The 22,987-nt window shown below is 42.6% G+C and overlaps 1 protein-coding gene across 6 annotated transcripts in view; it reads right to left on the bottom strand.

The window, feature by feature from the left end:
- Window positions 1-22,987, bottom strand: part of SFXN5 (sideroflexin 5) — a 131,481-nt gene that overhangs the window by 66,738 nt on the left and 41,756 nt on the right. For 5 of the 6 annotated variants that reach the window (XM_024242047.3, XM_054548062.2, XM_002811899.6 and 2 more), the window contains exons 4-6: window positions 14,349-14,375; window positions 13,682-13,736; window positions 11,401-11,426 (exon numbers count right to left, since the gene is read on the bottom strand). In XM_024242047.3, the coding sequence (XP_024097815.2) occupies window positions 11,401-11,426; window positions 13,682-13,736; window positions 14,349-14,375 (108 nt within the window). Of the gene's footprint in view, window positions 1-11,400; window positions 11,427-13,681; window positions 13,737-14,348; window positions 14,376-16,634; window positions 17,260-22,987 lie in introns of those variants that run through there. The other variant, XM_054548061.2, reaches the window with a different exon arrangement.

The raw sequence follows: 22,987 nt of genomic DNA, 5'->3' as shown, positions 1-22,987 counted from the left end.
AGGGTAGGGCGAGGTGACTCCCGGGCAAAGTGGGAACAGCGTTGGGGTCAAGCCGGGGATGTGCACCTGGGCAGAAGGCAGCTTGACTGTGGTTTCCAGAAGCTTCTCAGTTGAGGCACCTGCCAGCCTTACTCGCCCCTTCCCTTCATCACTCAGGGACCCAGTTCCTAGCACATTCGCTGGCACCCTCGTTTCTATTTTGGTAAGCATTTTTAGTGGCTTCTGCATGCGTATATTTTCTTACCCACTCCATCAGACCAGGGGCTTTCCTAAGGTGTGGACTGGAACCTTCACTCCCCTTCAGACCAGGCACTTGCTTAAATGTTCAGTGCTACCAGGCGACAGCAGGGCCTTGGAGGAGCTGATGGGGCTGCAGGAAGCGCTGGAGCAGCCAGCATGCTCTTTCCACACAAGACGAGGCAGTGGCCCAGGGGTGGGGAGGAGTGGGGACGGACCATGTTGCTTGTCCATGTGAAAGTGCCAAGGTGGGAGGCCCAGGTTCTTCAAATCCAGTGGTTCCTCTGGAGACTCAGCCTCTGGCTTGACTGTTCTGAACCTCAGGATACAGATATTTGGGGCTAGGAAGTGGGGATAGGTGAGCATTGTCATTTCAGTTCTGGCTGCCTCGTAGAGCTGCCGGGAGGTATCCCAGGCCATGCTCCCCATTTCGCCTCCATCAAGTATTCACACAGGATCTTGGGGGCCAGGGCATCCTCTTCTTACACCACATGCGTTTATTCACAGAGGGATGCTTGCTCCAGGCTGGGAAAGGATCGGTCCTGTTAGGACATTCACAGCATCTGCTTCAGCAATGAACCCCTGAATGGCAGGGGAGTGGATCAGCATCCAAGTCCCCCACCTGCCTACAGGGCCATAGTGACCCTGCAGTGATGGGCTTGTCTAGGGTAGGGTAAGGAGAGAGTAGAAACGTATGGGGTGAGCCTCAGTAACCCCTTGTGAATGGAAGACAGTGCTGGCATCTGCTGGGTTGGCCAGTTCTTCCCACCTGATGGCAGCTGATAATTGTGTAAGGGTCCATTTGGCTCCTCAGGGAAAAATGAACCCCACATTCAACTTTTGCCATTTCAAATACCCAGTTACCCGGTTTAACAAAGTGATGATACCACCAAATTGTATATCTTTTAAAGTGTTGATGGAATATTTATAAAAGTTATTATGGCATTCTTGTTTGCCTACCTATCACCATTCTTCCCTTCTTTCTTATTAATAGAATCCTTATATAATTGGGGATCAACTATATATCCAGCTAAATTCTAAATGAAATGTATATACCCAGCTAAATTCTAAATGAAATATACGCAGAACATGGAATGTTGCATGGAAATTCTCAAAAGGCTCCTTAAAGAGAGGCTGTATCTTAAAGATAAATGTATCTCGGTTGGGAGATATAGCCTACTATTCTTCTTTTCTTTCTCCTCTCTGGAATGTGAATGTGATGGCTGGAACTCCAGCAGCCATCTCGGGCTATGGGGTGACTTTTTACAATAGAAGCCAGTACTGAAAATGGTGGTGTAGAAAAATGGAAGTGTGGGTTCCTGTGGGGGTCCTGCCTATCTCCAAACTTCTTTGACATAAGAGAGAAATAGACTATTTTGTTTAAGCCACTGTTATTTTGGACTTTGTTACATGCAGATGACCCTGATCCTAACTGACATATTCAGACACCACGCTACAAAGAAAACCACAATAAATCCCAAATGGCAAAACTGTAGAGGTCACTTTCTCTGAAAATAAGATAAGCTAGAACATAACAAAAGAACACATTTTTTAAAACCCAACCACTTAGAATTTAAAATGTGTTCTTCTAATTGACTAAAGAGGATTTGAAATTATAATTCCAAGCTTATTTAGAAAATAACAACATAAGATCACTATATATGAAAACATATCAGATATAGCCATGTTTTAGATATATTCAGAGGCAAATTCACAGCACTAAACACTTTCATTAGAAGGAAAATAAATAAACTAAGCATTCAAGGCAAAAAGTAAGAAAACCAACCACAAACAAAGAAAGGAGGGAAAAAAGGATATTATAAAAACAAAAGCATAAAAGAATAATTAGAATACAGAATTGATAAATACATCCAAGAGCTGATTCCACGACATAGCTTTCACAAATCTAGTTATTTTATCTTCATTTAATGTATGTATTTATTTTGAGACAGGGTCTCATTCCACCACCCCAGCTGAAGTGCAGTGGCACAATCAAAACTCACTGAAGCCTCAAACTCCTCAGTTCAAGTAATCCTCCCACCTCAGCCTCCTGAGTAACTGGGACCACAGGTGCACACCACCATGCCTGGCTAATTTTTAAACTTTTTTGTAGAGATGGGATCTCCCTGTGTTGCCCAGACTGGTCTCAAACTCCTGGGCTCAAGCAATCCTCCCACCTTGGCCTCCCAAAGTACTGGGATTACACATGTGAGCCACCACTCCTGGCCTCAGTTATTTTAATAAAGGAGATGGAGGTGTAGAGTGGAAAAAGACTCAAAATCAATCAAAAGAGAGATCATTATATTTAAAGACATCAATATTTAAAACTTTTCTATAACAAAGACACCAGAGAATAAGGGAGAAACAGCTGGAGAAGAGACTTGCCATATATATAATCCAAAGGATTAATGTCCAAAATACATAAAGAGCTCTTACAAATCAACTAGAAAAATATGGCCCACGGAAGAATGGACAAAGAGTGTGAACAGGTAATTCAAAGAAGGGGGAATACAAATCACCAATAAATAGATTTAAAAAGCACCAACATCTTTTTGGTGTTTATGGAAACAAAAATTAAAAGTATAATGAGAATCTACCCCTTCTCCCATCAGATTGGCAAAAACGTTAAAAAGATGAATGAATACTAGTGTTACAAAAGCATGGGGAAATATAGTCTTTTTGAAGGGAAATTCAGCCATATCTGTTAAAGATGTAAATGTGCGTAGCTTTTTATGCAGCAAATTCACTTTCTGGAAGTGCCCTTGAGAAACCCTTATCCTTGTGCAAAAATGGCTTTACAGAGATTTTTCACAGCACGATCGTTTCTAATAGCAAATAATCGGACATAACCTCAACCCATCACACTGGAGGAGAGGATGCCATTCAGCAGAGAAAACAAACAAATAAATAAACGAAGCCAATTGTTATGGAGGCAAACTGCTAAGTGTCATAAGCTAACCATAGATTAATAAGTATATTGTTATATTTTTAATGGAAAACTCCACAAAACAAAAAAACACTTTAAATGACTTAAATGTATGCAGATATCTAGGAAAAGCCTAGAGGCACACACCAAACTTCTTACAGGGGTTACTTGGGCAGAGATTCGGGGTTGAGGAGCATCACAAGGACCTCTACTTTTGTTTGTATTGTTTAAATTCTGAGCTGAGAGAACATTCATGTATTACTTGTATAACTTTTAAAATATTCTTTATAAAACATTCTTGGTGGTATTTTTGAATCCTAAAGAACATATTCATGTATTACTTGTATAATTTTATAAAATATACAGAGAAGATTTTTTTTTAAATCCTAGGAGATATTTCTGAACTCCAAAGATAAAGAGAAAAAATACCAAACGATTCCAGGGGAAGGGGGAAGTTTACCTAGAAAGGAAAAGAAAATCAGGCCAACTATTGTTCATGTATGAAAGAGAAAAAAAGATCTCCAGATATGCAAAGATTCAGAAAGGCATATTGCCCCTATATTCTGAATATTGTTCAAAAGGGTATTCTAGCCAAACAACACACACACACACACACACACACACACACACACACACACAGCCTAAATAATTGTGAAGTATAATACAAGTGTTAAGAAAGGCTTTATAAATCTGATGAAATTCCAGATGATTTCCAAAAACTTGGCAGGTGTGTGGAGGGAGGTAAAATGATCAAGTAGAGAGTAGAGTGAAATTACATGCTACAGGTCTCCTCCTATGTGGGTAGCGTTAGGTAAGTCATATTTACTATTTGACTCTTGATTATAAAGTATATACAATGCAACCTCTCTGTACTACAAAATATTACAGATGAATGGTAAGTAGAGAAAATTAGGATGCTCCCCTTCCAAACTAAAGAAACTAAAGGACTTATCCTCTAGTATAAATCAGGAAAAGAAGTGGAAACAATAACAAAGCTTAATAAAAAGCTAACAGCAACAAGAAAACCCATTTGACAGCTGGGATATGCAGTCATAATCATCAGTGGCACAACAAATACGAATGGGTTCCATTTCTCATTAAAATTAAAGGCAGTGTTTCTCAAACTGGGTTAAATGTAAGTAGCCTTTTTATGCAGCAAAAGTAGAATTCAGCTATATTTTGTACAAAAGAGATGTGTAATACAAAATGGCACAGAAATTAAATGACTCTGACATAAAGGTACAGGCAATGATATATAATGCAAGTCAATTAAGCAAAACAGGAATAAAAAAAATTAAGAGAAGTAAAATTCAAGGCAAGAATAATCAATGAAACAGGGATATTTCATGTGTGTGTGTGTGTGTGTTTGAGAGATAGAGATGATATCAAGAAGACAAAACTGTCTGAACAAACCAAACACCATTGCATTGAAATCTATAAGACAACTGCAAGAAATGCAAAGAAATGAAACATACACTTGCACATACACACAATTATGGTGAGAAATTTATAAACCTTTCTCAGAATATTTCAGAACAATGTAGTAGTTTCAGGGCAATGACATAAAAATAGAGATGTGAATAATACCTCTCTCGATATATTTATATATTTTTAAATATATGTATAAAATGAAATATTTCAAGGATACAGAAAAGTCTAGAGGATAACGAGCATCCATATATGTCCAATCTTATTTCGTCAATTTTTTTGTGAAGATGTTTTTAAAAGATGAAACACTATAAATACAAATGAAGCACCCCCTGTTCTCCTGCTAAATTTCATTGCTTTCTCTCCCCAGAGGTAAACAGTATCACGAAGCCGGTGCTTATTGTTCCCATGGATGTTTTTAAGGATGCATTAAAAATGTACTCATAAACTATATATAATATTGCTTTGCATATTTTTTAACATTATATAAATGACAGAGAGCATTACTACTCTGCTACTATTTTTTCATTCAACATTGTTTTTGAGATTTATCCATATTCATAAATGTCGCCCTTGCTCATTGTTTTCTTTCCTGTGTTAAGTATTCCACTGCGTGACTAAGCCATGACTGATTCATTTTCTTGTTGATGGAATTTCAGCGGTTTCCAATTTTTTGCTATCATAAACATTGCTGCAAATATTTTATTTTCATATTTAAATGTCCTTTTGTGTATAAGGTGATGTAGAGATCTGACTTTCTTTCTTTTCCACATAGGTAGCCAGCTGTCCCAGCACCATATAATACTATTAGATGGTTTGTCCTTTTTTCTCCACTGATTTGTAATGCCACCTTAGTCAAATCTTAAGTTTCCATATGGGCATGTCTCCAGGTTCTCTGTTCTGTTCCACTGACATATTTGCTTATCACTGTACCAAAACCAAGTTGTCGTATAAAATTTGGTAGGGTGAGTCCTCTCCCACCACCTTATTCTTGAAAATTGTCTTCGCTATTCTTATCCCCTAGCTTGTATTCATGTAACTTTTCATAGCAACCTGTCAAGTTCCATAACAAATCCTGCTGAGATTATGACTGAAATTACATTGAATATAGATTTTAATTTGAAGAAAACAAAATGATACAGCTCTCCACTTATTTAGATCTCCATTTCTCTATTAAGGTCTTGAATATTGTTTCTTGAATTTATTTTTATATCCCTTATTGTCTAAAATACTATTGTAAATGACATCTTTTACAAAAATCATATTCTAGATGTTTGTTTTAGGTTTACATGCATACAAAATTTTTTTGTATACTTGTCTTACATCCAGAAATCTTTTAAAATAGTTCCAATAGTTTGTCTATTCTCGTAAATGTTTTTCTTTCTTTCTTTCCAACTCTAATACCATTGTTTATTTTTTCATGTCTTACTGCACTTGCTAGTCTTCCAGGAAAATGTTAGATAGAAGCAACATTATCAGTCATTCTTACCCTGTCCAACACATTAAGAATTTACCTTTGTTTCATCTTTAAGACAGGTGCTTGCTATGGTTCGTTTAAATAATTTTTTATAGACACTATCAAGTTAAGAAAGTTCCTTCTAGACCTAATCTGTTGTTTTTATCATAATAATTATTACTGTAAATTGAGTTATGTTTTATTTTATCAAATAGTTTTTCTGTATCTACTGGGAAAATCATGTTTCTCCTTCAGTTTCTTAGTGTGATGAACTAATATTAATACATTCTCTAATGTTATCATATTTGGTAAAAAGCATTTTGTTATGATGTTCTTTGATGCATTGCTGGATTCAGATTGCTATTATTTTATTTCATAATTTTTACATGTAATTTCATAAGTGATATTGGCTTATACTTTTTCTTTCTTATACTTACTTTGGTATTGGTCTCAAAGTGCCTCATAAATGAACTGGGAAGATTTCCTTTTCTTCCTCTCTTTTTTGTTTCTTTTCAATAGAGACGAGGTCTTGCTATGTTGCCCAGACTGGTCTCAAACTCCCGGGCTCAAGCGATTCCCCTGCTTTGGCCTCTCAAAGTGCTGGGATAAGAGGTGTGAACCACTACGCCTGGCACTTTTTTCGCTTTTGAAAGCTTTATAAAATTGAGTTCAGCTATTCCTTTCGGTACAGTCACCCGGAAGATCAGAGCCCAGTGATAATTTTTGGTTTGTTTGTTCTTTGGTGAAAATATTTTAAACTGCAAATTAAATTTCCTTTTATTTATAGGTCTATTCAGATTTTAAGGCCAGGTGTGATGGCTCATGCCTGTAATCCCAACACTTTGGGAGGCTGAGGCAGGAGGGATCACTTGATCCCGGGAATTTGAGGCTGCAGTGGGCCATGATCGCATCACTGCACTCCAGCCTGGGAGACAGAGTGATATCTTGCCTCCAAAAAGGGAAAAAAAAAAAAAAAAAAAAAAGACTCTATATTTCATCTTTCCAGGCAGTTTTGGTAAGCTGTATTTTCCCAGAAATGTATTCATTTCTTCTAAGTCTTTAAATGTATTGCCTTGAGTTGTTCAATGCATTCTGATCTTTTATTCTGCTACTGCATCTATAATTATTGTACCTCTTATTGCTAATGCTATTTGTATCTTCTCTCTTTTGTCTTGATCAATCTTTCTAGAAATGTCTATTTAATTAGTCCTTCCATAGAACCTAGGAATTTACCCTCAAGATATATTCCAACGATATCACAAGATTATCATTTTGGCATTATTCATGATGGCAAAGTATTACAAATAATCTATTGTAAGAAATTATCTAAATAAATCATGGTACTTCCACTTAGTAGAATACTATACAGCTGTAAAAAAGTAATAATGAGGAAGATCTCTATAAATCGATATACAGTGATTTTCAAGATATGTCAAGCGGAAGAGCTGGGGCAGTGGCTCACGCCTGTAATCCCAACACTTTGGGAGGCTGAGGCAAGTGGATCACTTGAGGCCAGGAGTTCAAGACTAGCCTGGCCAACATGGCGAAACCCCATCTCTAGTAAAAATACAAAAATTAGCCAGGTGTGGAGGTGCATGCCTGTAATCCCAGCTATTCAGAAGGCTGAGGCAGGAGAATCGCTTGAACCTGGCATCAGAGGCTGCAGTAAGCAGAGATCATGCCACTGCACTCCAGCCTGAGAGACAGACAGAGTGAGACTCTGTCTAAAACAAACAAACAATGAAACCACAAAAAACAGATATATATAGTGAAAAAAATATTGTGCAAAAGGGTGTACAGATGCTTCTCAACTTATGATGTGGTTACGCCTGATAAACCCATCATAAATTGAACATATCATAAGTTGAAAATGGGCATTTTGTTGACATGATGGGATGCAGAACACAGAATGCAATATTCAAAAAAACACTGGCAACAGAGTACATTGTAGTATGGGTTGTTTACTCCCGTGATCACATGGCTGACTGGGAGCTGCACTGCCCAGCATGGTGAAAGTATCATATCACATTTCTCTAGCCTAGGAAAGGATCAAAATTCAAAATTGCAAGTATTGTTTTCAGTGAATGTATGCTGCTGTCACATATCATAAAGTCAAATAATTGTAAGTTGAACCATCGTAAGTTAGACACATCTGTATATAGTATACTACATTTTATATAAGAAAAAAGGGGGAAAGCAGATATTTGTATCTGTTTATTCTTACCAAAAAAATAAGGAGAAGTTGTTTACCTCAGAGGATGGGTGAGAAGGAGGTAGCAGGGATAGGAAGGGGAGTGGAACTTTTATGAATGTATCTTTTTAAATAGCTTTGACTTTTAAACTATTCCTATCTCCTAAATATAAAAAAAAAAATAAATTAATAAGAATGGAGAAACAACTAAAATGGAATGCCGACAGAAATCAGTTAAACCTAACCGTATATCAAGTAGATAACATAAACACATAAGAAAAACATTAATTCAAGAAACCTTTGAACATGGTTCTCTGACTGTGTACTCTCAATAGGATACTTTCTTTTTTTTTTATTTTTTCTTTTTATTATTATTATTATTATACTTTAGGCTCTATGGTACATGTGCGCAACGTGCAGGTAAGTTACATATGTATACATGTGCCATGCTGGTGCGCATCAATAGGATACTTTCTAAGGACAAAAAGAACTTCAAAGAAATCTTAGGCTTTAGTTAATACGTATTTTGAGAGTGGTATTGATGTAGCAATTCTGAAAACTCTTACTTGTATGTATAAGATTTAGCAAGTGAGTAAATATACTGTTGGAGTCTCATTCAGGGAGAAGGGAGATTCATATATGAAATGGGAGAACAAATGAACACTGAGATGTCTGATGGGAATTATAGGTATTAGTATAAACTCATGAATTTTTACAAGTTGTATCTCCTAGCTCTGTCCCCTAAGAGTACCTAGAAGCAATACCACTCCAGTAACCATGAGTACACCCAGCTTCAAGATCTTGGTTTCTAAGTATCATTTCCCTCTAAAAGGAAATAGGGCTCCTTGGAGAAATCAATTATTCTAGGATGGGGTTGAAGAAAGTATTGTACAGACAAATCTACTGTAATCTCAGCACTTTAGGAGGCTAAGGTGGGAAGACTGCTTTCAGTCAGGTGTTCAAGACAAGCCTGGGCAACATAATGAGACTCCATCTCTATAAAAAAATTTTTGAGAAGTTAGCTGGGCATCGTGGCACATGCCTGTAGTCCTAGCTACTCAGGAGGCTGAGGCAAGAGGATCACTTGAGCCCAGGAGTTTGAGGCTCCAGTGAGCCATGATCCTGCCACTGTACTCCAGCCTGGGTGACAGTGAGACAAAATACAAGAAAAAAGAAAGAAAAAGGAAGGAAGGAAGACAGAAAAGGAAGGAAAGGAAAGGAGAATGGAAAAGAAAAGAAAAAGAGAAAGAGAAAAGATGAACCTAGAATATCCTGTTGTGTCAGAGAGTACCAAAGCTCTCAAGACTAGCGGGGCATGTCAAATAGAGAAACTGCTTTAAGGTTGGGTCAAAAGTGGCCCAATTTGCATATCAAAATAAATAATGACAAGAGTACATTTTTACCCACTGAATAAAAAAAAACACACAAAGACTGTATTAACAGTATCTAAATAATGATAGTTTTAAGAAAACATTAAAGGAAGAGGCAGAAGGGAAACTCGAGAGGATGCCAACTAAGGAATAATATCTATGATATCCATAGGAAAATTTGAGACTACGCAAATATTCTGTTCTCAATTAGTTTTTTACTCAATAGTTTTAACATCTGTTGGTCATTCTTGTCTGCTTCCAGTTTTAGACTAATATGTGAAAAATGCTACTATAAACATTCACATACAGATCTTTGTGTAAACAAACATATTCATTTATCTTGGATAAATACCTAAAAGTAGTGTTATGTGGTCATATAGTAAGTGCATCTTCAGCTTTATAAGAAACTGCAATACAGTTTACACACCACCTGCTGCAACCCAGGATCCATTCTCAGATCACACATTGCATTTATTATAGTTGTTTCCTGCTTTAATTTAGCTTCCTAGGTCTATATCCAAGAGGAATGAGGGCATATATCCACTAAAAGACTCGTACAAGTGTGTTCAAAACAGCACTATTTGTTGTAAACCCAAAACTAGAAAAACCCAAATGTTCACCAACAGTAGTACGAATAAAGAAATTCTGATAATTTATGACAATGGAATATTACACAGCAAAGAGAAAAGAACAAACGAATGTTACAGATAACAATATGAAAAAATCTCACAATGTGGAGTAAAGAAGCCAGACACAAAAAAGCACATGTTGATGATTACATTTATATCAAGTTCAATAACAAGCAAAACTAAAATATAAAAGTCAGAAAAGTGATTTCCTGTGGGGGTGGTGATTGGGAAGGACACATGTGAGGTTTCTGAGATGCTAATGATGCTCTAAATCTTTATCTAAGTGAGCTGGCCGAAGTAGCTCAGTTAGGAGGGTGTTAGACTGATTCCTTACCTAAGTGATGTTTACTGGATATGCTTGCTTTTCTTTTGAGACGGAGTCTCGCTCTATCGCCCAGCCTGGAGTGCAGTGGCACGATCTCGGCTCACTGAAAGCTCCGCCTCCCAGGTTCACATCATTCTCCTGCCTCAGCCTTCCGAGTAGCTGGGACTACAGGTGCCCGCCACCACTCTCGACTAATTTTTTGTATTTTTAGTAGAGACGGGGTTTCACTGTGTTGGCCAGCATGGTCTCGATCTTCTGACCTCGTGATCTGCCCGCCTTGGCCTCCCAAAGTGCTGGGATTACAGGCATGAGCCACCGCGCCCAGCCCTGGATATGCTTGCTTTTTGAAAATTTACCAAGCTGTACATTTATGATGAATGCACCTTTCTGTATGTTTTATTCCAATAAAAATAAAGAGTAAACATAATCCTGATTCTAAAACTGAACAAAAAGAATGCTGAAAATTATTTCTGAATTAATTTTAAACTTTGATTTTTCAGAAGGCATGCTTCCACTCCTACTTCCCAAGTTCTTTAAGAAAACTTCCCTATGACTAGCAGGTGCTAATGACAACAGTGGGGACAGAAAACGTGCAGGGAAGAAGGCAATTTTCGACTCCACGCTGGATTTAAGTCATCAGGCTTTTTATGAAAAGAGGTTTGCCAATCAGCATCAAGAGATGCGGTAAGAAATACATATCATTTTATTTGGTAATTTCCCTCCAGGAATTGACTTATCCTAAATCAACAACTCAGTCAAATATCTGTGAGCAATAACGTAAAGTTAGACATTTAAAATAATTTTTTAGAAAAGGAAATCCTTTGAAGGTAACACTTACAATTGGCGTCCCAAAAGGAATGTAACCTGTGAACGAGAAGAAAAGAGTCAGGCCTTATAATCCACTCACATCTCACCTGAGATACCCAGGAGCCTCCGGGTTAGGTCTTAGGCTATCAGTGGCCCTGACGAAGGGGCTCAGGTCAGTTAGGCGGGAGGCATCTCCAATCTCATAGACTCTTTCCCAGTTCAGCCCTCGCCGGGGCTGTGTCCCCAGACTCCTCTTCTCTGCTCCCCTTTGGCCAGGCAGCTTTCACTCTCCCCTGGAACCCAGAGGCCTGTTCCTGCAGGCAGGGCTGCCTGTGACCTGGGGCACCACCACTCCACACTTGGTGATCCTCCTATGATTTCCTGCGAGGCACGACACACCCTGCCCACGCTCACTACATGAGGCTGAACATCCTCCAAGGACCCCAGAATGTCTTCCTTCTTGCCTCAGCTTGTCTTTCTAACACAGGCCCTTACTTCCCCGGCATTATGGCCATTTCTGGAATGAAAATTCCCTCCCAACCTGAGCCATGCAACTCTAAGTGCCAGAGCTTCTTAAATCCGTGGCATCCCCAGTGGCGCAGTAGGGAGCTGGGGTGAAGCGCAGCCAGGCCGTGGGTACAGCTTCCTTGCTGCTCTCAGCCCCCAGGCGAGGCTCTCTCACAGCCCCAACTGCTGTCAGTGGACAGCCTCCTGTCCCCAACCTCTAACCGTGGCAGCCAGTGAGCAGTGGCTGGACAGCAGGATCGGGCTTATCTGACTTGCATCTAAAGTGAAGCTTTGCTCCTGAGTGTGCATAATCACACACACAAGTGAGCCGTGGTTCTCCTACCCACTTCTCTCTGGGGAGAGAACCGGGAGTTTGATCAGGGCCTCAGAGGAATGCATGACTCAAAAAGGTCAAGAATTACAAGAGAAGCCAGGCTCAGGGTGAGAGCCTGCTGTGCTGGGTGCAGGGACTGGGAAGCATCTACAACCACAACTGTAAGATGCTCAGAGCCCTTCCCAGCACTTTGGGAGGCCAAAGCAGGCGGATCACTTGAGGTCAGGAGTTCAAGACCAGCCTGGCCAACATGATGAAACCCCATCTCTACTAAAAAATACAAAAATTAGCCAGGCGTGGTAGTGTGTGCCTGCAGTCCCAGCTACTCGGGAGGCTGAGGCAGGAGAATCGCTTGAATCTGGGAGGTAGAGGTTGCAATGAGCAGAGATCATGCCACTGCACTCCGGCCTGGGCAAAAGAGGGAGACTCTGTCTCAAATAAAAAGAAAAAAAAATGCTCAGAGCCTTAAAGTTCTTCATGGCAAAGCAAGGGGGTCACATGGCACTCACTGCCCCAGTTTACACAATGACATCACATGTCCATCAACTCCCTGGTTGTTTATTTTCTTGCCCCCAATGAGGCCAGGCTCTCTGGGGGTGGGGACCCTGACTGACCCATTTGACTGAGACCGCCTTTCTCCAGCCACCCGAGGCCTTCCCAAGGCAGCAGCAGCAGTGCCCTCCCATTCCACCCTCATAATTCAAGGTGGGTGCGCCCCATTGCACTGAGAAATGGCAAGAAGGAGGCGTCAGCACACCCTTGAGTGTGACTCTGCAGACTCTCAGAACTGCTGGGGGGATAAGCATGGCAGCCTAGCTTGTGTACATGCCAGTGCTTTCTAAGCCCTAAAGCCCACATAGGCACAGCTGCCCCTTCAGCGACCAATGGGATTTCCTGGGGCAGGGATCTTGTATCACCCTCTGCCTCCTGGTCTCTACAGAATAGGAATCCCACCTTCTGTATGTGCACAGCAGTGCAATAACAGTGCATCCATTCTGAAGGGAGGGCTAATTGCAGGATCAGAGAACAGAGAATTAAGCTGGAGACTGACTGCCTAAAAGGGGCAGGGCAGGGAGCAGGACTTGGAAGGAAACAGCAGGTCACGCACTGGTGAGAGGGGGAATGACTTGTAGAAGCCAGGGCTTGCTTAGAGCAGGCATCACTGAGGCTGTCCTAGTGAGTGCTGAGTGATGTGGAGTGGGTGGTGGTGGGGGCTACCAGATTCACTTGTGGAAGCCCTGGCTCCACCCCAACTGCTCAGGCAGAAAAGGCAGGCAAGCTCCATAGAGTATTCTGGGGCCTGGCCAGCGTCTTGTACAGTTGAGCTGAGGTGAATGTAGAGGTGCAAATACGGCCACGATTGTAACAGGCTCTGTCCCCTCCTTAGGCCAGCACATCTGGATGCTCCTGGAACTGTGACTGGAGTAAGCACCCCAGGCTGACCAGAACCAGAAGGACCCCAGGAGCTTACCTGACATTCTAAATGGCATGAAGATCTTCTCATTGGTGTCCGGATGTAGAATAGCCTGGCAAAAGCAGGAACAGAGAATGGGGTGGGGACAGGGGTACAGGGAGGGGGAAGGGGGAAGGGGGAGGGAGGAGGGAGAAAAGCAGAGGCATTAGGGGAGGAAGAAGGGAAGAGGACAACTTCTCTGGGAAGATTCAGACACTAGTGGCTATATGTTGCCTTGTGGCCAGTTAGGCTTTTCCACCACTCAAGGCAAAAGAATACCAAACCATAGGCCATAAACAGATAGCACCCCTCCTCCTGACTTACCCTAAAAGCTGAATGCAGTGGAGAGCAAAAGTCCATGGGGAACGGGATCATTTCTACCTTGCAGGCCCTCTACCCCCATTCCTGGCACATGGTAGGTACATAATAAGGATTTTGTGGACAGAGCCCTGTCTCTTCCAGGAGCTCAGAGAACCCAGGGAAAGGCCAGCCTGGCCTGAGCTCCAGACTTCAGAGACTCTGGCCCTCGAGTGTTGGGGCAGAAGGAAGGGGTGAGGGGGCCAAGGGCAAATGTGAGAGCCCGAAGAGCCACTGGAGCGGGGGCTTCCACTAGATCCCTGGGACAGGGCAGGGTGGAGTCCAGGACAGCATGGAGAAGGAAACAGAGAATCAAAAACTGGATTACCTGCTTGATTTTCTGTGCACTCCAGAGCTGGAAGAGAGAGAAAGGAAAAGAAAATAAAGAACAAAAATTAAAAGCATGTATCGGTTTAAGGTTTCCAACCCATGTTTTCTAACCAAGGGATCCAGCTCCGAAAGCATAAGAAGCTCGGGCTGTCCTTGCCAGCCCAGGCTGGGCAGCCGTCCTATCTTGGGGGGGGGTGACATCAGAGAGAAAGGGCCAGAGAGGTCCCAGAATGGCAGAGCTAGGGGACCTCGCGCATCAATTAAGCCAGGAATTCTCGACTCTGTCTGCACTTTAGAATTCCTTGGAGAATTTTTTCAGCATTTTCCTAAAGCTCTCTAGTTGACTCTAAGTCATAAGCAGGTAGAAACCTCTAATTTAAATGAAGATACTTCAATTGTCTCCCAGAATCACTAGTGACAGCATAATATGATTTTTTCAGAGATAGCCTGGATTCCCTGCTGTGCCACTTCTACTTCTGGGCCTCAGTTTCCTCATCTGTGGAATGGGCATAATAGCCATGCCTCTAACACAGAGTCGTTTAAGGGGTGAACGGGAAGCTCTCAGAGCAGTGTCAGCACAATAGCATGTGCTTATAAGTGCTTACTGTTGCTGACATTATTATGCCTGTTGTTATTATAAGAAGGCTGTAGGGAGAAAAAGTTCCTTTCAAATGCTGATGAGGCTGTCTCTTTCCAGCACAGAGACAGGTTGGAGAAACGGAATAACTTGTCAATCCCTTCAAATGACCTAAATACTGTATTGCATTGAATCTAAGACACCACTGATCCTAAGATATATTATCATGTGCCGCATACGAAAGAAAACTATGACTGTAATACCAAGACCCCCATCAATTAAAAGACTCATTTCATTTTACAGATGTGATAAAGTAGGCCTTTTTTTTTTTTTTCACTGCAACCTCCGTCTCCCGGGTTCAAGCGATTCTCCCGCCTCAGCCTCCTGAGTAGCTGGGATTACAGGCGCGCACCACCACGCCCGGCTAATTTTTGTATTTTTAGTAGAGACGGGGTTTCACCATGTTGGTAAGGCTGGTCTTGAACTCCTGACCTCGTGATCCGCCCACCTTGGCCTCCCAAGGTGCTGAGATTACAGGCATGAGCCACCATGCCCAGCCCAGGCCTTTTCAAATCAAGGAAACATGGTAAATAAAAATTTACACTGTCGGGGGGCCAGGCACAGTGGCTCACGCCTGTAGTCCCAACACTTTAGGAGGCCAAAGCAGGAGGATTGCTGAGCCCAGGATCAGTCCATCCTGGGCAACAAAGGGAGACCCCATCTCTACAAAAAAATCTTTAAAATTAGCAGGGTGTGGTGGCATGTGCCTGCAGACCCAGCTATTCAGGAGGCTGAGGTGGGAGGAACACTTGTGCCCAGGAGGTAGAGGCTGCAGTGAACCATGATTGTGCCGCAGCACTCCAGCATGGATGACAGCGTGAGAACCTGTCTCCAAAAAAGGAAAAAAAAGTACACCATGGGCAAACCAAAGGCCAGTATATTTTTTTAATGGAGAAAGAAGGCTATGCGGCTAGAAAGAAGATACAGCCAGCAGTGATGTTAAAGTTTTATAATAGAATGGTTGTTATGCTTCATGTATATGGCAATGTTGGTCATCTGGAACATAAATTAAGCTGCAGAAGTTAAGAAGGCTACTGGGTAGTAAAAATAGAAGTTATAAAATTGATACATTAAAGTTTATGCATTTTTCTCACAGCTGAGTCCCTCAAACCTTACTTCACAGCCTAATTAACTCTTATTTTAGACACACTTCCAACACACTTGATTGTCTGCTATTCCAGACCCAGGCAGATTAGAAGCAGTCGATGTTTAAAAAATAATAATTGGGGAACAGACGGGACTGATGAGTGAAAAGCCAAAAGCAGAATCACTGCTAGCACAAAGGTTAAGTGAGGGCCTAACAGCAAAGAGGTTATTTAAAAAAAAAAAAAAAAAAAAAAAGATAAAAGGCTGATCCTCCCCTCTTTGCTCAGTAAGCACCTTCCTGAAGTGCACCCTCAAGTCTGGGCTCTGTCCCTGGTGCGACCCCAGGCCCTGTACACAGACTCCTGACACCCCACACCCTCCACCCCAGTCGTAACCTTCTGCATCCTCTCCCCTCTGGATTCACAGTCAGGCCACTCACAGGCAGGAACTGGCTTTTCAGCACTATCTCCTAGCACATTCCATCCCCCCAGGGCCTGGAACACAGTAGGTGCTCAATACGTGCTTAATGAAGGAATATCGTCTTCTAAAACAGAAGTATACCTAGACTTAAGTTGACTTCTGGTAAGGCACGGTGAAGCCAATGCAGTGTCATCTCCTTTTCTTCCCAAATCCTTGAGAAAAGAACAGCAAAGGAATAAACCAGCTGAAAACCCCCTCGGGGAGGAAGGGGACGTGACCGCAGGCAGAAGATGTCACACATCTTTGAAAGGTGGTGAGCTGATGAAGAGACGAGCGGTTGGCAATGCTGCAGAGGGTGGAAGGACACCCCACATGCTCAGTGGGAGTGAGTGGGCTCAGCCCAACTAGAGCTCCAGACACCGGGAAGGTGCAGGCGGCATGGCCAGAGAGCAGGAAGAGAGGTTGAAAATGTCCCTGTGCACAGAGCAGGGAGGCCCAAAGTCCCCATCCAGGTGATGGAGGTTTATTCTCCAGAGAAGCTAGATCACAACAGCCCAGACATGGTCACAGGCACAGGGGGACCAGGCAAGGGTCTGAGTGCTGAGTCTCTAAAGGAGCCCGTCTGCATCCAGCTCTGAGGACACCACAGGCAGGAGGATGGAGACACCTTCTCCAGGGAAACAGAAAGGCTCCCAGAGAAATGACCCACAAGAGGGCTGGATTCGTGGACAGGCATCAGCGCAATGCTGAGAAGGACGTCCCATTCCAGTGGTCTAATGCTGTGTGGCTGCTATTTTTTTTTTTTTTTTTTTTTGAGACAGAGTCTTGCTCTGTCGCCCAGGCTGGAGTGCAGTGGTGTGATCTCGGCCTACTGCAAACTCCACCTCCCAGGTTCAAGTGATTCTTGTGCCTCAGCCTCCCCAGTAGCTGGGATTACAGGCGTGCGCCACCATGCCTGGCTAATTTTTTTTTTTTTTTTTTTAGTAGAGACGGGGTTTCACCATGTTGGCCAGGCTGGTCTTGAACTCTTGGCCTCAAGTGATCCACTTGCCTCGGCCTCCCAAAGTGCTGGGATTACACCTCGCCCAACATGGTTGCTGCCTTGACTTTAATACAGGCATTGCCACCTAAGGACATTTTGGTCAATGACAGACCACATATACAATAGTGGTTGCATAAGATTACAAGACAGGTGGAAAATTCCTATGGCCTAGTGACCTTGTGGCTGTCCTAAAGTACAATGCATTACTCACATTTATGGTAATACTGGTGTAAACCAACCTACTGCACTGCCATTCATATAAAACCCTAGCACAACACCTGACAATAATAAACGTTACTGGTTTATATGTTTAGTATGCCATACTTCTTATTATTTTATTTATTTATTATTATTATTATTTTTGAGACGGAGTTTCACTCTTGTTGTCCAGGCTGGAGTGCAATGGCACGGTCTTGGCTCACTGCAACCTCTACCTCCCAGGTTCAAGTGATTCTCCTGCCTCAGCCTCCCAAGTAGCTGGGATTACAGAAGCCTGCCACCACGTCCAGCTAATTTTTGTATTTTTAGTAGAGATGGAGTTTCACCATGTTGGCCAGGCTGGTCTCAAACTCCTGATCTCAGGTGATCCGCCTGCCTCAGCCTCCCAAAATGCTGGGATTACAAGCGTGAGCCACCGTGCCCAGCCACTTCTTATTATTTTAGAGTGTATACCTTCTATTTATATTTTTTTTAAAAAGTTAACTGTAAAACAGCCTCAGGCAGGCCCTTCAGGGGGTATTCCAGAAAGAGGCATACTTATCATAGGAGATGACAGCTCCGGCGTGTTACTGTCCCTGAAGACTTTCCAGTGGGACAAGATGTAAAAGACAATGATATTGATGATCCTGACTCCATGTAGGCCTAGAATGATATGGGTGTTTGTGTCTTACTTTTTAACAAAAACGTTTAGAAAATTTTTTTAAAAAGTAAAAATGTTTAAAAATAGGAAAGAGCTTATAGACAAGATTTTTTTGTACAGTTGTACAGTGTGTGTTTTAAGCTAAGTGTTATTACAAAATAGTCAAAAAGTTTTTAAAATGTACAAGTTTATGAAGTAGAGCTACAGTAAGCTAAGGTTAATTTATTTTGAAGAGAGAGCATTTTTAAAATAAATTTAGTGCAGCCTAAGGATATGTGTTTATAAAGCCTACAGTAGTGCACAGTCATGTCCTGGGCCTTCACGTTCACTGACCACTTACTCACTCACTCACTCAGAGCAACTTCCAGTCCTGCAAGCTCCATTCATGGTAAGTGTTCTATGAAGGTGTATCATTTTTTATCTTTCTTTTTTTTCTTTTTTTAGACAGGGCTTGCTCTGTCGCCCAGGCTGGAGTGCAGTGGTATCATCATGGCTCACTACAGCCTCCACCTGTCCGGCTCATGCAATCCTCCCACCTCAGCCTCCTGAGTAGCTGGGACTACAGGTGTGTGCCACCACACTTGGCTAATTTTTTGTGTGCTTTTGTAGAAACGTGGTCTCCCTATGTTGCCCAGGCTGGTCTCCAACTCCTGGGCTCAAGCAATCCTCCCACTTCCGCCTCCCAAAGTGTTAGGATTACAAGCATGAGCCACTGTGCCTGGCCCCATCTTTTTAATCTTTTATGCCATATTTTTACTGTACCTTGTCTATGTTTAGATACACAAATACCATGTGTTCCAATTGCCTACAGTATTCAGTAGAGTACCATGCTGTACAGGTTTGTAGCCTAGGAGCAATAGGCTATACCATACAGCCTAGGTGTGGAGTGGGCTCTACCATCTAGGTTTGTGTAAGTGCAGTCTATGATGTTCCCGTAATGACAAAATCACCTAATGTTGTACTTCTCGGACATATCCCTGATGTTAAGTGAGGCATGAGTGTATCTTTATCTTTGAATTTGAGTTTTATAAGTTAAGCCCAGTGGGAGAATGGAGCACATGCTGGCCGCCCGGACCCTCAGCTCACACGTGGTCCTGCCTCCCACTGCCTCAGCCACCTCCATGAAATGAGTTCTTGGCCACCCAGTGACCGCTGCAACCCTCCACTCCTGTCAGAGGCCTGGGCGCAGGGAGGGCCATGCAGTCCCCATGCATCAAGTTGTGAGGCAGGACTCCAGGTGCCTGTGAGGGTCTGCACTTGTCCCACGAGTGTCCCCTGTGGCTAAGGAAGAGAAACATTAAATAGCAGATAAAAAACATTTTTCCAGGACGAGAGAAGAATGAGGGGAGAGAGAAAACTCAGAAAGGAAGGAAAAGCTTCTTTCTGTTTTTTGAGCAAGGGTCTTGCATTTCTATTTTGTATTGAGTCTCACAAATGATATGGTCAGCTCTGCCTAGAAATATTGATATTTGGAGGACCCCAATGAAACAGATCATTGCTCAGTGAGACTACACATGCATACATAGAAAAGAAATTCTGAGGAAAGGAGACAATGCAGAAACTAAAGAACATTTTAAAAACACTCTAGCATCTTCAGAGCAGACAGACATGAAAGAGGAACAGGATACAATGAAAAAGAGGGAGGGGACAAATCCTGGCTCTGTCGCTTACTCCATGTGTGGCCCCGGGGAAATCACTTTGCCTCTGTGCCTGGTTCTCCATCAGTAACATGAGTCGTTGTAAGGGAGGGTTCCCTGGCAGTCTGCATTTATGGGCACACAGCTAAGCCTATGATTCCCAGCCTCCTCTGCAGTCAAGTGGCCTCCTGGGACCGGGTGCTGGCTAATGGATTGTGGGTGGAAATGACGTTCGCCAGTTCTAGGCCTGTCCCCGAGCCTCCCACGGAGGATCCAGTGGAGGACAGTGAGGCCCTAAAGACATGAGTGAAAGGAGGCATCTTGGCATCATCTTTGGCCTCTGCCAGGTCCCTGAGTTGTAATGGAGTCAGATATGAATGAGAAACAGACCTGACTGTGTTCAGCCTCCGAAACCTGGGCGTTATTTGTACTAACATTTGGCTCAATCTGACTAACACCAAGCGTTAAATGACATATGCATATATAAAATATTTGACTCATAGAACGTGCTCAATAGTTTTGCCTAAAATAGAGGGAAGCAATTCAAATGAGCAGTTTTTTTTTTTTTTAAGGATTTAATCATCTTTCAAAGTAACTTCATCTCTATTGTTTTATCCCCCAAATGCCTGGGAGGTAGACAGATGCTCTTTAGACTAGGTAAGGCATCTCAGACAGACTAAGTGACTAAGCCAGGGCCCCAGGGGCCGGTGACAAGATGGAGACAGGCACCCAGGCCTCCTCACCTGGGTCTCCCCTGAACTGGAGCACGTCAGTGTCTGAGGTTGGCCAGAATGACTTATTCACTTATTTAATCCCCTCAACAGCCCTAGGAGGTTGGGATTAATATATCTCCCATTTTTACAAATGTGGAAACTGAGGCTCAGAGAGATTAAGTGACTTGCCCAAAGTCCCACAGCAGGCTGGGTATGGTGGCTCAGACCTGTAATCTCAGCACTCTGGGAGGCTGAGGCAGGCAAATTGCCGGAGCTCAGGAGTTTGAGAACAGCCCGCGCAACATGGTGAAATCCCCTCTCTAGAAAAAATACAAAAATTAGCCAGGCGCAGTGATGCACACCTGTAGTCCCAGCTACTTGGGAGGCTGAGGCAGGAGAATCGCCTGAGCCCAGGAAGCAGAGGCTGCAGTGAGCTGAGATCACACCATTGCCCTCCATCCTAGGCGACAGGAGTGAAACCCTGTTTCAAAATAAAATAAAACAAAACAAAAAAAACCCTAAAATCAAACAAACAAACAAAACAAACAAACAAACAAAAAAAAAAACAGTCTCACAGCACCGGGATGTGAACCCAAGCAGTCTGGCTCCAGAGTCCCTACCCTTAACTACCACTTGCCTCCATCTCTAAAGTCTAGCTCATCACTGCACTGTTCTGCCCCTCAGGCTTGTCATATATTTTGGAGATCTTTCCATATCAGTGCACAGACAGCAGTCTTATTCTTCCAACCAAAACCCTTGAATGAATGAAAAAATATATATATATGTATATATATACACATATATTTGTTGTTGTTGTTGTTGTAGAGACGGGATCTTGCTATGTTGACCAGGCTGGTCATGAACTCCTGGCCTCAAGCAATCCTCCTACCTGGGCTTCCCAAAGTCCTGGGATTACAAGCACGAGCCACCGTGCCCAGCCTGAATATTTTATAAAATGTCTCCTATTGATAGACATTTGGCATTAAGTACATTCAAATCGTGGGCAGCCATCGCCACCATCCATCTCCAAAACACTGCCAGCTTCCCAACCTGAAACTCTCTACCCATTAAATGTGACCTCCCCATTCCTCCCTTCTCCAGCTCCTGGAAACCGCTGTCTGCTTTCTGTCTCCACGACATTCACTACACTGGGTATCTCATATAAGTGGAATCACATAGTATTTATTCTTTTGTGACTGTCTTATCTTTCTGCTATCACAAATCATGCTCTGGTGAATTTCACTGGAGTTACTATATCGTGAGAATTTAAAGAAAAAGGATAAATTATACAGATATATCTGGTATAATACAGAAGGAACCAATGATTAGGGAGGGAAAGTGGGCAACTGGGGGAGAGAAAAAGGGAGAGTTTTTAAAAAAATTCCTATTCTTTTTATACCTTTAGAATTCTGTATCTTGTTCATATATTACCTACTTAAAAATTTGTTTAAAAATTAAAGGTAACCACTAGAAAAAGATAATAGAAGATGCACAAATTCTAAGCCCTTTATTGACCCTTATGGCACAGACCACAAACTGTCCAATAAAATCCATGTCCTATTGTGTTGTCCACAGTCATAGAACAGAAGCTGGCAGATGGCTGGCCTGCTACACGTTTCCCAGCCTCCTCTGCAATGAGGCTTGTCCATGTAGCTGAGACCCCCAGTGGCATCTGAGGGGAAGTGATGTGCCTTTTCCAGGCCAGTGCCTCCCCCTCCATGCTTTCTGTCCCCTTGCTGTGAGCCAGTGCAAGGATGTGGCTGCAGCCCAGCCTCAGCCATGAAGATAGCACGACGCCCAAAGAGATGGTAGAGGAACGTGATGGAAGGAGCCTGGGTCCCTGAATAATCCTGTGGGGTAGAGCTAGCTGCCCACCTGGAACTTGAGCTGTTATACAGGACAGAAATAAACTGTCTCATTTAAGCTAGTACATTTGGGGATCGTTTTGTTACAGCAGCTAGTATCACTTTAACTAATATAACCCATTTGGGGTTATTAGAAACTGCTTCCAGTGATATCAGGGAAAGATTTCCAGGGAAGAAAGGAAGGAATGGAAGCTAAAGTGGTGCTTGAAGCTCTTCTTGAGGCATCTGACAACATACCAGCCTCAGCGGTTTTGGGGTGAGGTAGGAGGAACATCTCCATTTTCAACAAAAATTCCTAGTCATGATCTGATCTTGTTTGGGCTGATCCCATCGCCAGGCTGCAGTGACAACAGTCAGGATCATGGACTTGGACCCTCT

Source organism: Pongo abelii, chromosome 12, assembly GCF_028885655.2.
Source record: "Pongo abelii isolate AG06213 chromosome 12, NHGRI_mPonAbe1-v2.0_pri, whole genome shotgun sequence".
Lineage (NCBI taxonomy): Eukaryota > Metazoa > Chordata > Mammalia > Primates > Hominidae > Pongo > Pongo abelii.
This window is presented reverse-complemented; position numbering and strand designations above follow the sequence as displayed.